This window comes from Mandrillus leucophaeus, unplaced genomic scaffold (genome assembly GCF_000951045.1).
Source record: "Mandrillus leucophaeus isolate KB7577 unplaced genomic scaffold, Mleu.le_1.0 Scaffold163, whole genome shotgun sequence".
NCBI classification, from domain to species: Eukaryota; Metazoa; Chordata; class Mammalia; order Primates; family Cercopithecidae; genus Mandrillus; species Mandrillus leucophaeus.
In genome coordinates, this window is record NW_012101621.1 from 140,454 (window position 1) to 152,480 (window position 12,027).

Consider the following 12,027-nt stretch of genomic DNA (forward strand, 5'->3'; position numbering starts at 1 on the left):
GTTGTCTTTTTGGTAATAGCTATTCTGACAGGTCTGAGATAATGTCTCATTGTCATTTTAATCATATCCTTAATGATTAGTGATAAGATTTTTTATATACCTGTTGGTCATTAGGTTGGTTTTAATGCTAAAGTGGAAATAGACTTTTATAACTTTGACTTCTTTCTTTCTAGTTTATTAATATGATTATTATTTACATTTTCTGCTGTTGTTCTCTTCAGGTACCACTGCTAACAAAGCCAGTGGTTGGGGCAAATCACTCTGTGGTGTCAGTTTGTGTTCCTGGGACTCACCAATTCCTGGGACATCCGACTTCTCCTCCTTGTGTTCTCCTCCATGTTTCACATGGCCAGTATGATGGGAAACGCTCTCATTCTGCTCACTGTGACTTCTGACCCTCCCTTGCACTCCCCCAGGTATTTTCTGTTAGCCAACCTCTCCTTCATTGACCTGGGTGTTTCCTCTGTCACTTCTCCCAAGATGATTTACGACCTTTTCAGAAAGCGCAAAGTCATCTCCTTTGGAGGCTGCATCGCTCAGATCTTCTTCATCCACATCATTGGTGGTGTGGAGATGGTGCTGCTCATAGCCATGGCCTTTGACAGATACGTGGCCATATGTAAGCCCCTCCACTACCTGACCGTTATGAGCCCAAGAATGTGCATGTTCTTCTTAGTGGCTGCCTGGATGACGGGCCTTATCCACTCTGTAGTTCAGTTGGTTTTTGTAGTAAACTTGCCCTTCTGTGGTCCTAATATATTGGACAGCTTTTACTGTGACCTTCCTCGGTTCATCAAACTTGCCTGCAGAGACACCTACCGACTGGAGTTCATGGTTACAGCCAACAGCGGATTCATCTCTTTGGGCTCCTTCTTCATACTGATCATTTCCTATGTTGTCATCATTCTCACTGTTCAGAAACACTCTTCAGCTGGTTTATCCAAGGCTCTGTCCATACTTTCAGCTCACATCAGTGTGGTAGTTTTGTTCTTTGGTCCTTTGATTTTCTTCTATACATGGCCATCTCCCTCCACACACCTGGATAAGTTTCTGGCCATCTTTGATGCAGTTCTCACTCCTGTTTTAAATCCTATCATCTACACATTCAGGAATCGAGAAATGAAGATGGCAATGAGGAAAGTATGCAGACAATTGGTAAATTACGGGAAGATATCCTAAGTCATGGCTTGTATTGTGAGTGTCTTTATTAACTATTGAAGTTTATTGCTGAAGCTTCTCTTTGTCCTACCTTAATTTGATCATCCACATGGATATTGGGTCTATTTTTTCATTTAGGAGGGAGGGAAATTTGCTTCTGAAAAGAGAAAAAAGTTACATATAAATTATTTAGAAACCAAATATTAAAGTTTTGAGCCTTAATTCCTAAGAGTAATTATTAGAAATATGTAAGATGGAAGGCTATTTGAAGGCCTCTGAAAAGAGAGAAATATCTCCTTCATCCACTGTAATTCAGTATGACCTTAAATTGACTATATCTGCAAAGACAAACGTTTGCAAAGAAGGCCACATTCACAGTACTCAGTGTTAGAATTTTAACATACCTATTTGGTGAACACAAATCAAGTAGTATAGGTAGTACAAATATCTGAGAATAGAAATGATTGTAGTATAGTTACCTATTTATCAGAGTAAAACTATTTTTAAAACAAAGCTAGTAGAAGTAACTTTTGAAATCCACTATGTTTTTTAAAATAATGGAGCATATAAAGTCAGCATAAAGCACAAAAAGTGATTCCTGTGGGCTACAGAATTTTTGTCTACCGGTAGGGACATTTACAAAGAAGACAAAAAATAACACTATTTTTTTAAAAGAAGAAAGAATAAATTTGTTATGTCATTCAAACAGAGAGAATGCCAAATTCTAGTCTTGCTTTAATGTAATATTTGGCAATAAAACATTCTTGAGATTTAAAAAAATAGATCAATCAAAGCTGAGCTGTGAAAAACTTTGCCAAAATTTTAACATATATCATTGCTTCTATTCAGAAGCATTATTTGTAGTTACATATATGTAACAAAACAGAATTTACTTCCTCACACTTCTAAAGCTTTCTGTATCCTTTGGGTTTTGTCTTTTACTATTGTTCTTCACATACTGGAATAACTAGACATTTTATCTTAGAATGAATCTACCCCTTTCTCCCTCTTGATAAACAAAACCAGATCCTATTACATTACATAGCCTGTCATATTTTTTGGTTATTATTACTTCTAGTTTCAATGACTCTTAGTAATTATGACATTAACCAAAGAAACTGACTTTTATTTCATAGAGAGTATTTGCTAAAGAAAACTAAAACCTGACAATATTTAATGTGGTAAAAACATTAGTTGGTTTTTGAGGAACCATATATTTTATTGAGAAATTATTATAATAGAAGAAAAGAGATCTCAGTAAAGGTTTGGGCTCAGTTCCTAGTACAACGAAAACAGGTGGGAATTTATGGCTATGGAGCAGGCTGTAGTTTCTGTGGGTGGAAAATTATTAAAAAGAGACATCAAAGGTAGTGGAGAATTCTTGCTAAACTGACCTAACAGGATTCTTGCTGCAGGCAGGCAAGAACATATCAAGGATGGAGAAGAGGAATTAGATCAGATATCAAGCGTAATCAGATATCAAGGCTGGAAGATCCTCCCTAAACTCTTAGCAGTATTCTTGCTAAAACTGGGCTATGCAGGTTCAGTGGAGAAGAGGGCCAAGGTCGAGGCTTATTTGGAAAGTGGTACAAGAAGAGTCTGACTAAATTTTGGTCAAGGGAAGAGTCTTTGTCAATTCAAAGATGGAAAATTAAGTATTGTCTTACATACACAATTATTTTATTAACCAGTAAACTCATGAGCACGCAAAATATAACCATTTGCTACCACAATTATTCTATTTACATCTTCTTAAAGGAAGTAAATGTTTTTCTTAAAGTAGGAAAAATGAAAACATTTACTAAGATGATTTGAACACTCTATAAAGGTATGAATAAAGTGACACAAACACATCACACACATACACACACACACACACACACACACACACACACACAACACATTCTCCATGACTACTGCCCTCAGCATTAGAAACAGTAATGGCTTCCTGCTGTAGCTAGTCCTGGATACTTAACCATTCCTTGTTGGTCTTCTATAATACCACTTGCACTGTTGGAAATTAAATTTTCTCATTTATTCCATTTGAATATGGTACTTTTTCTTGGTGTGACCCTGAAATAAGTATTTGTGCACAGAAAAGCCCCAGGAAAGAGCACCTAAAAATGATTTCTGGGATTAGCTGGCTCACATATTTAAGGAGTACCTGTATAACTTCCTTATCTCAGGAATACTGGACTCTGATTACACAAGCTTTCTTCTACAAGTTCATGGAAAATGCTTCTTATGAAAAAAACTATGCATGGACTTCAAATTCTTTTTGCACCAAAATAAATTCATACTAACTTGTGATAACATGTCTAAAAGGAATCTAGTATGAGGTACTAGGAAGGATAAGACATCAGTGTGAAAAGAGCCCATATCAGAACAACATGATTTCTTCTGAAATTGAAGCAAGAACAAACATCAAATTTATGGTGAAGCTTGGGCAGAAAAATGGTGAAATCACTGATGCTTTACAGAAAGTTTGTGGAGACAATTCCCCAAAGAAATTATCAGTTTAAAACTGTATAACTCATTTTAAAAAGGGATGACTATGTTCTATGTTGGAAGACAAAGTTTGCAGGAGCAGAGCATTCACATCAATTTTTAAAGAAAAAAATTAAACTTGTTATACCCTAATTGAAGAGGACTACTGATTAACAGCACAAACAATAGCCAACTCCATAGACATTTCAATTGGTTTAACTTACACAATTCTGACTGAAAAAGGTGAGCAAACATTTTACTCGACAGCTGCCAAAACTGTTGCATCCAGATCAACAGCAGAGAAGAGCAGAGCTTTCAGTGGAAATTTAAAACAAGTGGGAACAATATCCTGAAGCATTTCTTTGAAGAATTATAATAGGACATGAAGCATGGCTTTACCAGTATGATCCTGAAAACAAAGCACAATCAAAGCAATGGCTACCAAGAAGTGTAAGTAGTCCAGTCAAAACAAAAGTGGACCAGTAAGAGCAAAGATAATGGCCACAGTTTTTTTGGGATTCTCAAGGAATTTTTCTTTTTGACTTTCTAAAGGGCCAAAGAACATTAACATTTGCTTATTATGAGAGTGTTTTGAGAAAGTTAGCCAAAGCTTTAGCAGAAAAACACCCAGGAAAGCTTTACTAGAGAGTTCTTCTCCACCAAAACAAAGCTCCTCCTGCTTATTCCTCTCATCAAACAAAGGCAATTTTGTGAGAGTTTGGTGGGAAATCATTAGGCATCTACACTGAAGTCCTGATTTGGCTTCTTCTAACTTCTTTTTGTTTCCTAATCTTAAAAAAATCCTTAAATGAAACTTCTTCTTCATTTCATAATGTAAAAAAGCTGCATTGACATGGTTCAATTTCCTAGGACCCTCAGTTCAGTAGAGATGGACTAAATGGCTGATATCATTGCTTACAAAAGTGTCTTGTACTTGATGGAGCTTATGGTGAGAAAGTTTATATTTTTATCTTTTAATTCCATTTTTTTCCCACAAACTTTTGGAAGTCCTCCTTATATGTAGAATAAATGTAGACTATTATTATTCAAGTTTTCACTTGTGTTTGTATAGAATGAAACGTAGGTCAAGGCAAGGAACTGTAGTCTCCATTACAACTAAATGTCACTGCCACTTGATCTCCCAATGCTTACCCTTTTTGCTGGTGGAGCTACTCTTTCATCCAAGTCTGAATAAACCAGCCTTTCCTTGAAGTTAAAAAAAAAAAAAAAAAAAAATGCAGCATGAAGTTAACTATCAGGCTTTGCTTGCACATAATTAAAATTACAATAAAACTCCATCTCCAAAAAAAAAAAAAAAAAAAAACAAAAAAAAAAAAAGAAAAAAAAAAAAAAAAAAAAAAAAAAAAAGACCTTTATTTTTGGTTGGCTTTATCTGGACCAGTTGCCCTTAGGACTATAACAAGAATTAGGTCACACTGCAACTTATATAGAGAAGTACAAAGCCTGCTCTGAAAATATAAAGTTTAAACTAAAAGAGTTATAGGATTTTCTAAATATTTGCTGGGGTCTGAGGAAAAGGCATATGAGTGAATTCAATGGTTAGGCTGAAAAAGACTAACGAGACAAAAATCAGAAATCAATATGGTATATCACGTGGGATTTAGGCATTAATAATTGATTTGAGTGCCTGGATAAGTGCTAACAGCCTGCTAGGTTGGTTAATGCAATCCTGTACTCAGTGAAGACGTTCCAGTATAAATGTCCATCAAAGGTCATCCATTTTTGAGGAGGCACTTAAATATCATATGGATTAGAAATATTCCAGCAAACCTGAGGCATGTGATTAAAGTTCAGTTGTTATCAGCTTAAAATAGACTAGTATAACTTTATGGTAAACACAAAGCAGAACCTATAGTTGATTTGCAAAAGATAAAGAGAGTGGAATCAAAACATACCACTACAAAAAACATCAAATCACAAAGGAAGGAAGCAAGGGACAAATACAGGAACAAAGGCTCCACAAACAGCCATAAAACCATTAAGTAACTGTCAATAGTAAATTCTTATTTATCAGTAATTACTTTAGATGTAAATAGTCAAAGTTTGGCAATAAAAAGACAGAATTACTAATATTAAACCAATTCAGTAAAGTTGCACGTGTAAAATCAACATACAAATATTGGTAGCATTTCTATACACTAACAGCAGATTCAATGCAATTTCTGTCAACATTCCAATGGCATTTTAAACAGAAATTTTAAAAAATTCTCAATTTTGTGTGGAACCACAAAAGACCCCAAATAGCCAAAGCAATCTTGAGAAAGAAAAATAAAGTTGGAGGCATCACACTACCTGATTTCAAATTATGTTGCAAAGTTATATTAATCAAAACTGTATCATATTGACATAAAACAGATATGTATATCAATGGAATAGAATAGAAAGCCAAGAGATAAACCCCAGCATATATGATTATCTAAGTTTTAACATGGACACTGAGAAGACACAATGGGGAAATGAAAGTCTTTTCAATACATGGCACAGGAAAACTGGGTATCTACATGCAAAATAATGAAATTGGACTCTTATCTTTATACTTTTTCAACATAGCTAAACCAGAACTATGATTCTCAGAATTCCCCTCCATGTATGTTTCCATGTTAGGGCTTACCGCAAGAAAAGTTTGTGTAGGATTTGGAAAGTGGAAGTGAAGCAGTAGTTACTTTTGATATGAGGTTGGTGTAGGGAAGGTACTGCTGCAGCTCACACATATTGTTATTGGTATGCTGGCTCACCTTGTGATGTGGAACAGGAACTCTGCCTGCAGTTCCTCTACTTCCCACTGGATCTCTCCCTTTAGATCCTCTGAGTCCTGAACCAGGTGCAAGTACATCAGAGTTGGAAGCACTGAAAGAGACACAGTTCTAATTTGTCCTTGGCCTCCTCTACTTTGTCCATTTTCCCTTCCATAGTCCTGGCTCTACTGGCTTTAGGTGCAGCATGAGATTCAATGGCAACAGACATAGATAGATTGCTTGATGGCTTCCACAATTGTGTAAGGTCTAATGTCTATAATAAATTTCTTGTTCTGTAGCATTTATAGTGGTTCTGCTTTTCTGATCAACCCCTGAGTGATATGCTCTCAACAGATCACAACACCACAATCATTTTTGGGCATATAGAATACCTTATTGATCACCATGATATTGACACAACATTGCATATGACCAGGGGATACATTTTACAGCAAATGAAGTATAAGAATAAGCTTACACACATGGAACTCACTAGTCTACTGACATGCGCCATCAATTACGAGCATCTGATTTGATAAATTGGTGGAATGGCCTGCTTCTGCTAAGGTGTAGTTACAATGCTAGTTGGGAACCACATTTCATAATGATGAGGTGCTCTTCAACAGGATGCAGGAGAAGCCTATGAGAAGCTACTAAAGCAGGCTGTACTACTGTTCACAGCTCCTGTTGGGTCATGCTCTTCTGCAGCCTTGGCTTTGATTTGTGATTCTTGAAACCCCTCCCTCATTAGACCCCCATAACCCTAGGGATTATAAGAACTCACTGCCCTTACTAGCCCTGGGTTCCTTTACCATTTCTTCCTGGTTCTTATAACCCTGCCCAAATTCCTGTATATAATTCTTTCAATCAACTATTGTCAATCACACATTTTAGTGTGATATATTTTCTTATCTTGACCTTGATTAATTTTCTACAATATCTGTAAAACTGAAAAAGAAAGTAGAGCCATATGGATTTACAGAAGTAAATGCACATAATTGTCAAGCATACAAAAGGTCTGGAAGAATACATACTACATGATAGTTACTCCTAGAGAGGAGGGCAGGAGCCTTGGATTTAGGGTCATTATTAAAAGGTCTTTGTCTTTGTTTGTGATGGTCTAGTTTTTAAAATGAGAACAAATTCATATACTCTCTATGCAATTAAAAATTATTAAAAATTAAAAATATCAGTTGAAGATCTTTGCTGATATCAAGTCGTTCTGTGATACTTCAAACTGGATTTCAAATTTTCAGAGTATCATTTGCTTATAATTAAGATTTAATGAACTCTAATATATTAGATATATATTTTTTTTCCAACTAAAACAAAACAGATAATTACATTGTTTGAAATTTCCGTTTCAGACTACTCTGGGGGTTAAGGATAATGTACCTCTGAGCTGCCTGATTATAGGCCTGTTCTATAAAACACATTCTTTTGGACTTCATGGACACTTGTAAGGGAGTCTGTGGGTCATAGATATGAATGACTTTTGGAGAAATGATCAAGTGGCTTGCTTTTTCCCTGCTTTGCTGCTCTAAAGAGAGTCTCTCTTGGGAGGCAGTTTCAACCCAGAAGTTAGTCTTAAGAATTCAGTTATTTGCATGTTTTTTCAAACTAATTTCTAACTTCTTAGCTCTAAAATTCATGATCATTGAACCATTCTACCATTATTTATATTCCCCTTTTAGTCATTGCCTATAATTCTAGTTTAAAACTATTTTTCTTTCTTTCTTTTTTTTACATTTTTGCTTTGGCCTAATTTTATTCTTTAGATGTTAGTTTTATTCAGTTAAACCAATATTTATAGAGTTCCTAATATGTTCCAGAAAATGTAAAAGACATTATAAATATAGAGAAAAATAAGGCACATCCTGACACTTGAGGAACTTCCATTCTGCAGGACAAAGAGAAACAGTTTCAATGTCACCAGGCAAGTATAGTGATAGAGTTATGCATACGATGGTAGGGGAGTACAAAGAGGAGCAGAGGGCACAGCAGTGGTTTTAAACAACAGTTGTACATCAGAGTTACCTAAGACACTTTTAAAAATTAATGAGATTCTTGGCCAACCTCCCAGAGAGTTTGATTCAATTGGTTTAGTTGGATACATTATTACTATTATTATTTTACAGTTGAGACTCTATTTTCCTTTCTATTTTTCTTCTTTTTATAAAAAAAGCATATCATTAAATTTTTTTAATTTTTAATTTTTAAAAATGAAATTAGATGCATAATTGAACATATTTATGGGGTACATGTGGTAACAGCGATACAAGCATATAATGTGTAACGATCAAATCAGAGTAGTCAAGATATCCATCTCCTTAAATATTTATCATTTCTTTGTGGTAGGAACATTCTAATTCCACTCTTCTAGTTATTTTGAAATTTATAACACATTATTAATTAGTCACCCTATTGTGCTACCAAAAACTAGATCTTAATCCTTCCATGTGACAGTATTTTTGTACTCATTAACCATCCTCGCTTTCTCTCCTGCATACCACTACCATTTTCAGCTTATAGTAATCATCATTCCACTCTCTAGCTCCATGAGATCTACTTTTTAAGCTTCCATCTATGAATGAGAACCTGTGATGTTTGTCTTTTTGCACCTGGCTTATTTCACTTAACATAATGTCCTCCAGGTCCATCCATGTTATTTCAAAGGCCAGAATTTTACTTTTTTGTGGCTAAATAATATTCCGTTGTGTATATGTAACACATTTTCTTTATCCACTGACGGGCATTTAGGTTGATTCTACATCTTGGCTATTGTGAATAGTGCTGCAATAAACATGGGAGTGCAGACTATCTTCAATATGTGGCTTTCTTTTCTTTTAAATATATACTTAGCAGTGGGACTGCTGGATCATATAGTAATTTTACTTTTGGTTTTTTGAGAAACCTCTATATTGTTATCCATAGTGATCGTACTAATTTACATTCCCACCAACCGTGTATGAGGGTTCCCCTTTCTCTATATCTTCACCAGCATCCATTATTGCTTGTCTTTTGGATAAGAGCCATTTTAACTAGGGTGAGAGAATATCTAATTGTAGTTTTAATTTACATTTCTCTGATAATTAGTAATCTTGAGCATTTTTCATACACTTGTTTCCCCTTTGTGTCTTCTGAGAAATGTCTATTGAAATATTTTACCCATTTTTAATCAGATTTTTTTTACTATTGAATTATTTGAGCTCCCTATATATTATGGTTATTAATCACTTGTCAGATGGGTAGCTTGCAAATATTTTCTCTGATTCTGTGAATCGTCTCTGCACTTTGTTGACTTTTTTCTCTACTGTGCAGAAGTTTTTAGCTTGATGTGATCTCATTTGTCCAGCTTTGGTTGCCTGTGCTTTTGAGGTCTTGCACAACAAATCTTTGTCCAGACCAATGTCCTGAAACGTTTCCCCAGTGTGTCTTCTAGTAGTTTCACAGTTGCAGGTGTACACATGATTTTTTAAAACTCTCTGATTATCGTATCACTCTGCACTTCAAATTCCTTCGTGCTAAACCACCATAGTTTCTCAAACATGCCAAATCTCATTCTGCATGCTGTTAGTTCTTTCCAAAATTAACCTCTCCTCCCCTCATTCCTCCCTCTAACTCTTAAGCCTCTACTCAAATGCTACTTCCCCTGGGAAGTCTGCCTAGATTCTCACAGGTAGATTTAGGGATTCTTTCCTTTGCATTCCAACCCAATGCATTCAACATGCCTTTAGTAGTGCTATTATCCATATTGGATTAAAACTCTTTGTTTGCATGTACGTGTCTCCTGAGCTACAGGCTCCTTAGGGAGGGAATGGTCCATGGGTCATAGTTAAGAATGGGCAGAATGAGTAAACTCCATGTCTAGGTCCCAGCTTTCAAGGAACTTACAATTTAATGGACTTAAAAAATGGCTTTTAAGATCACACCACTGTGCTCTAGCCTGCATGACAGCAAGACTCCGTCTAAAAAAGAAAAAAATAATAAAAGGCTTTTGTTTTCATTTTAGAGGTTGTACATTAGAGATTCATGTAATTTCTCTTGCCTATCCTGAGTCATGTGTGCTTAAGCTGATTGAAATTTATAGTGAAATCCACATAATTTTGATTAAATGTGTTCATACTCCCTAGGCATTCGGCATTATTTTGTTTTTTATTTTTAATTTTTGTGGGTACATAGTATGTATATATTATATTTATGGGTTACATGAGATATTCTGATACAGGCCTGAAATGCATAATAATCACATCAGGGCAAATAGGGTATCCATCTTCTCAAGCGTTTATTTATCCTTTGAGTTACAAACAATTCAGTTATACTCTTTTAGTTTTAAATGTACAATTAAATTATTTTTTACTACAATCACCATGTTGTGCTAGCAAATAGTAGGTCTTATTCATGCTTTCTAACTATTTTTTGTACCCATTAACCATCTCCACTTTCCCTCAAATCCCCACTACCCTTCACAGCCTCTGGTAACCATCCTTCAACTTTCTATGTCCATGAGTCCAGTTGTTTTGATTTTTAGCTTTCACAAATAAGTGAAAACATGTGAAGTTTGTCTTTCTGTGCCTGGCTTATTTCACTTAATATACGACCTCCAGTTCCATCCATGTTGTTGCAAATGACAAGGTCTCATTCTTTTTTATGACTGAATAATACCCCATTGTGTATATGTATCACATTTCCTTTATCCATTCATCCACTAAAAGACATTTAGGTTGCTTCCAAATCTTGACTATTGTGAATAGTACTGCAATAAACATGGGAATGAAGACGTCTTTTTGATATACTATTTCTTTTATTTTGGGTATATACCTAGGAGTGGGAATATATGGCACTTGGATCATATTTTAGCTCTATTTTTAGGTTTTTTTTTAAATTTTTTTTTTTTTTTTTTGAGACGGAGTCTCGCTCTGTCGCCCAGGCTGGAGTGCAGTGGCCAGATCTCAGCTCACTGCAAGCTCCACCTCCTGGGTTCCTGCCATTCTCCTGCCTCAGCCTCCCGAGTAGCTGGGACTACAGGCGCCCGCCACCTCAACCAGCTAGTTTTTTGTATTTTTTAGTAGAGACGGGGTTTCACCGTGTTAGCCAGGATGGTCTCGATCTCCTGACCTCGTGATCCGCCCGTCTCGGCCTCCCAAAGTGTTTTTAGTTTTTTGAGGAACCTCCAAACTGTTCTCCATAATGGTTGTACTAATTTACATTTCCACTAACAATGTGTCAGGGTTCCCTTTTCTCCACATCTTCGTCAGCATTCATGAATTGCCTGACTTTCAGATAAAAGCAATTTTAAATGGGGTGAGATGATACCTCATTATAGTTTTGATTTGCTTTTCTCTGACAATCGATGATGAGCAGCTTTTCATATATCAGTTTGCCATTCATGTGTCTTCTTTTGAGAAATGTCTATTCAGATGTTGTAGCCATTTTTTAATTGGATTATTAATTTAGTTTTTTTTCTTCTATAGAGTTTTTGAGTTCTTTATATGTTCTGGTTATTAATCTCTTGTCAGATGGGTAGTTTGCAAGTATTTTCTCCAATTCTGTGAGTTGTCTCTTTACTTTGTTGACTGTTTCCTTCACTGCGCAGAAGGCTTTTCAGTTGATATGATCCCATTTG

The 12,027-nt window shown here is 35.6% G+C and overlaps 1 protein-coding gene across 1 annotated transcript; it reads left to right on the forward strand.

Annotated features, from left to right (window-relative positions):
• The first annotated feature begins 336 nt into the window (after window positions 1–336).
• Window positions 337–1,179, forward strand: LOC105536787 (olfactory receptor 4F3/4F16/4F29-like). The gene has a single exon (XM_011976272.1). The coding sequence runs from the start codon at window positions 337–339 to the stop codon at window positions 1,177–1,179; it is 843 nt and encodes a 280-aa protein (XP_011831662.1).
• The last annotated feature ends 10,848 nt before the right edge of the window (window positions 1,180–12,027 follow it).

What these genes read in the sequence shown, in the direction of transcription:
- LOC105536787 (XM_011976272.1), top strand. Translation starts at nt 337, where the DNA reads ATGTTTCACATGGCCAGTATGATGGGAAACGCTCTCATTCTGCTCACT.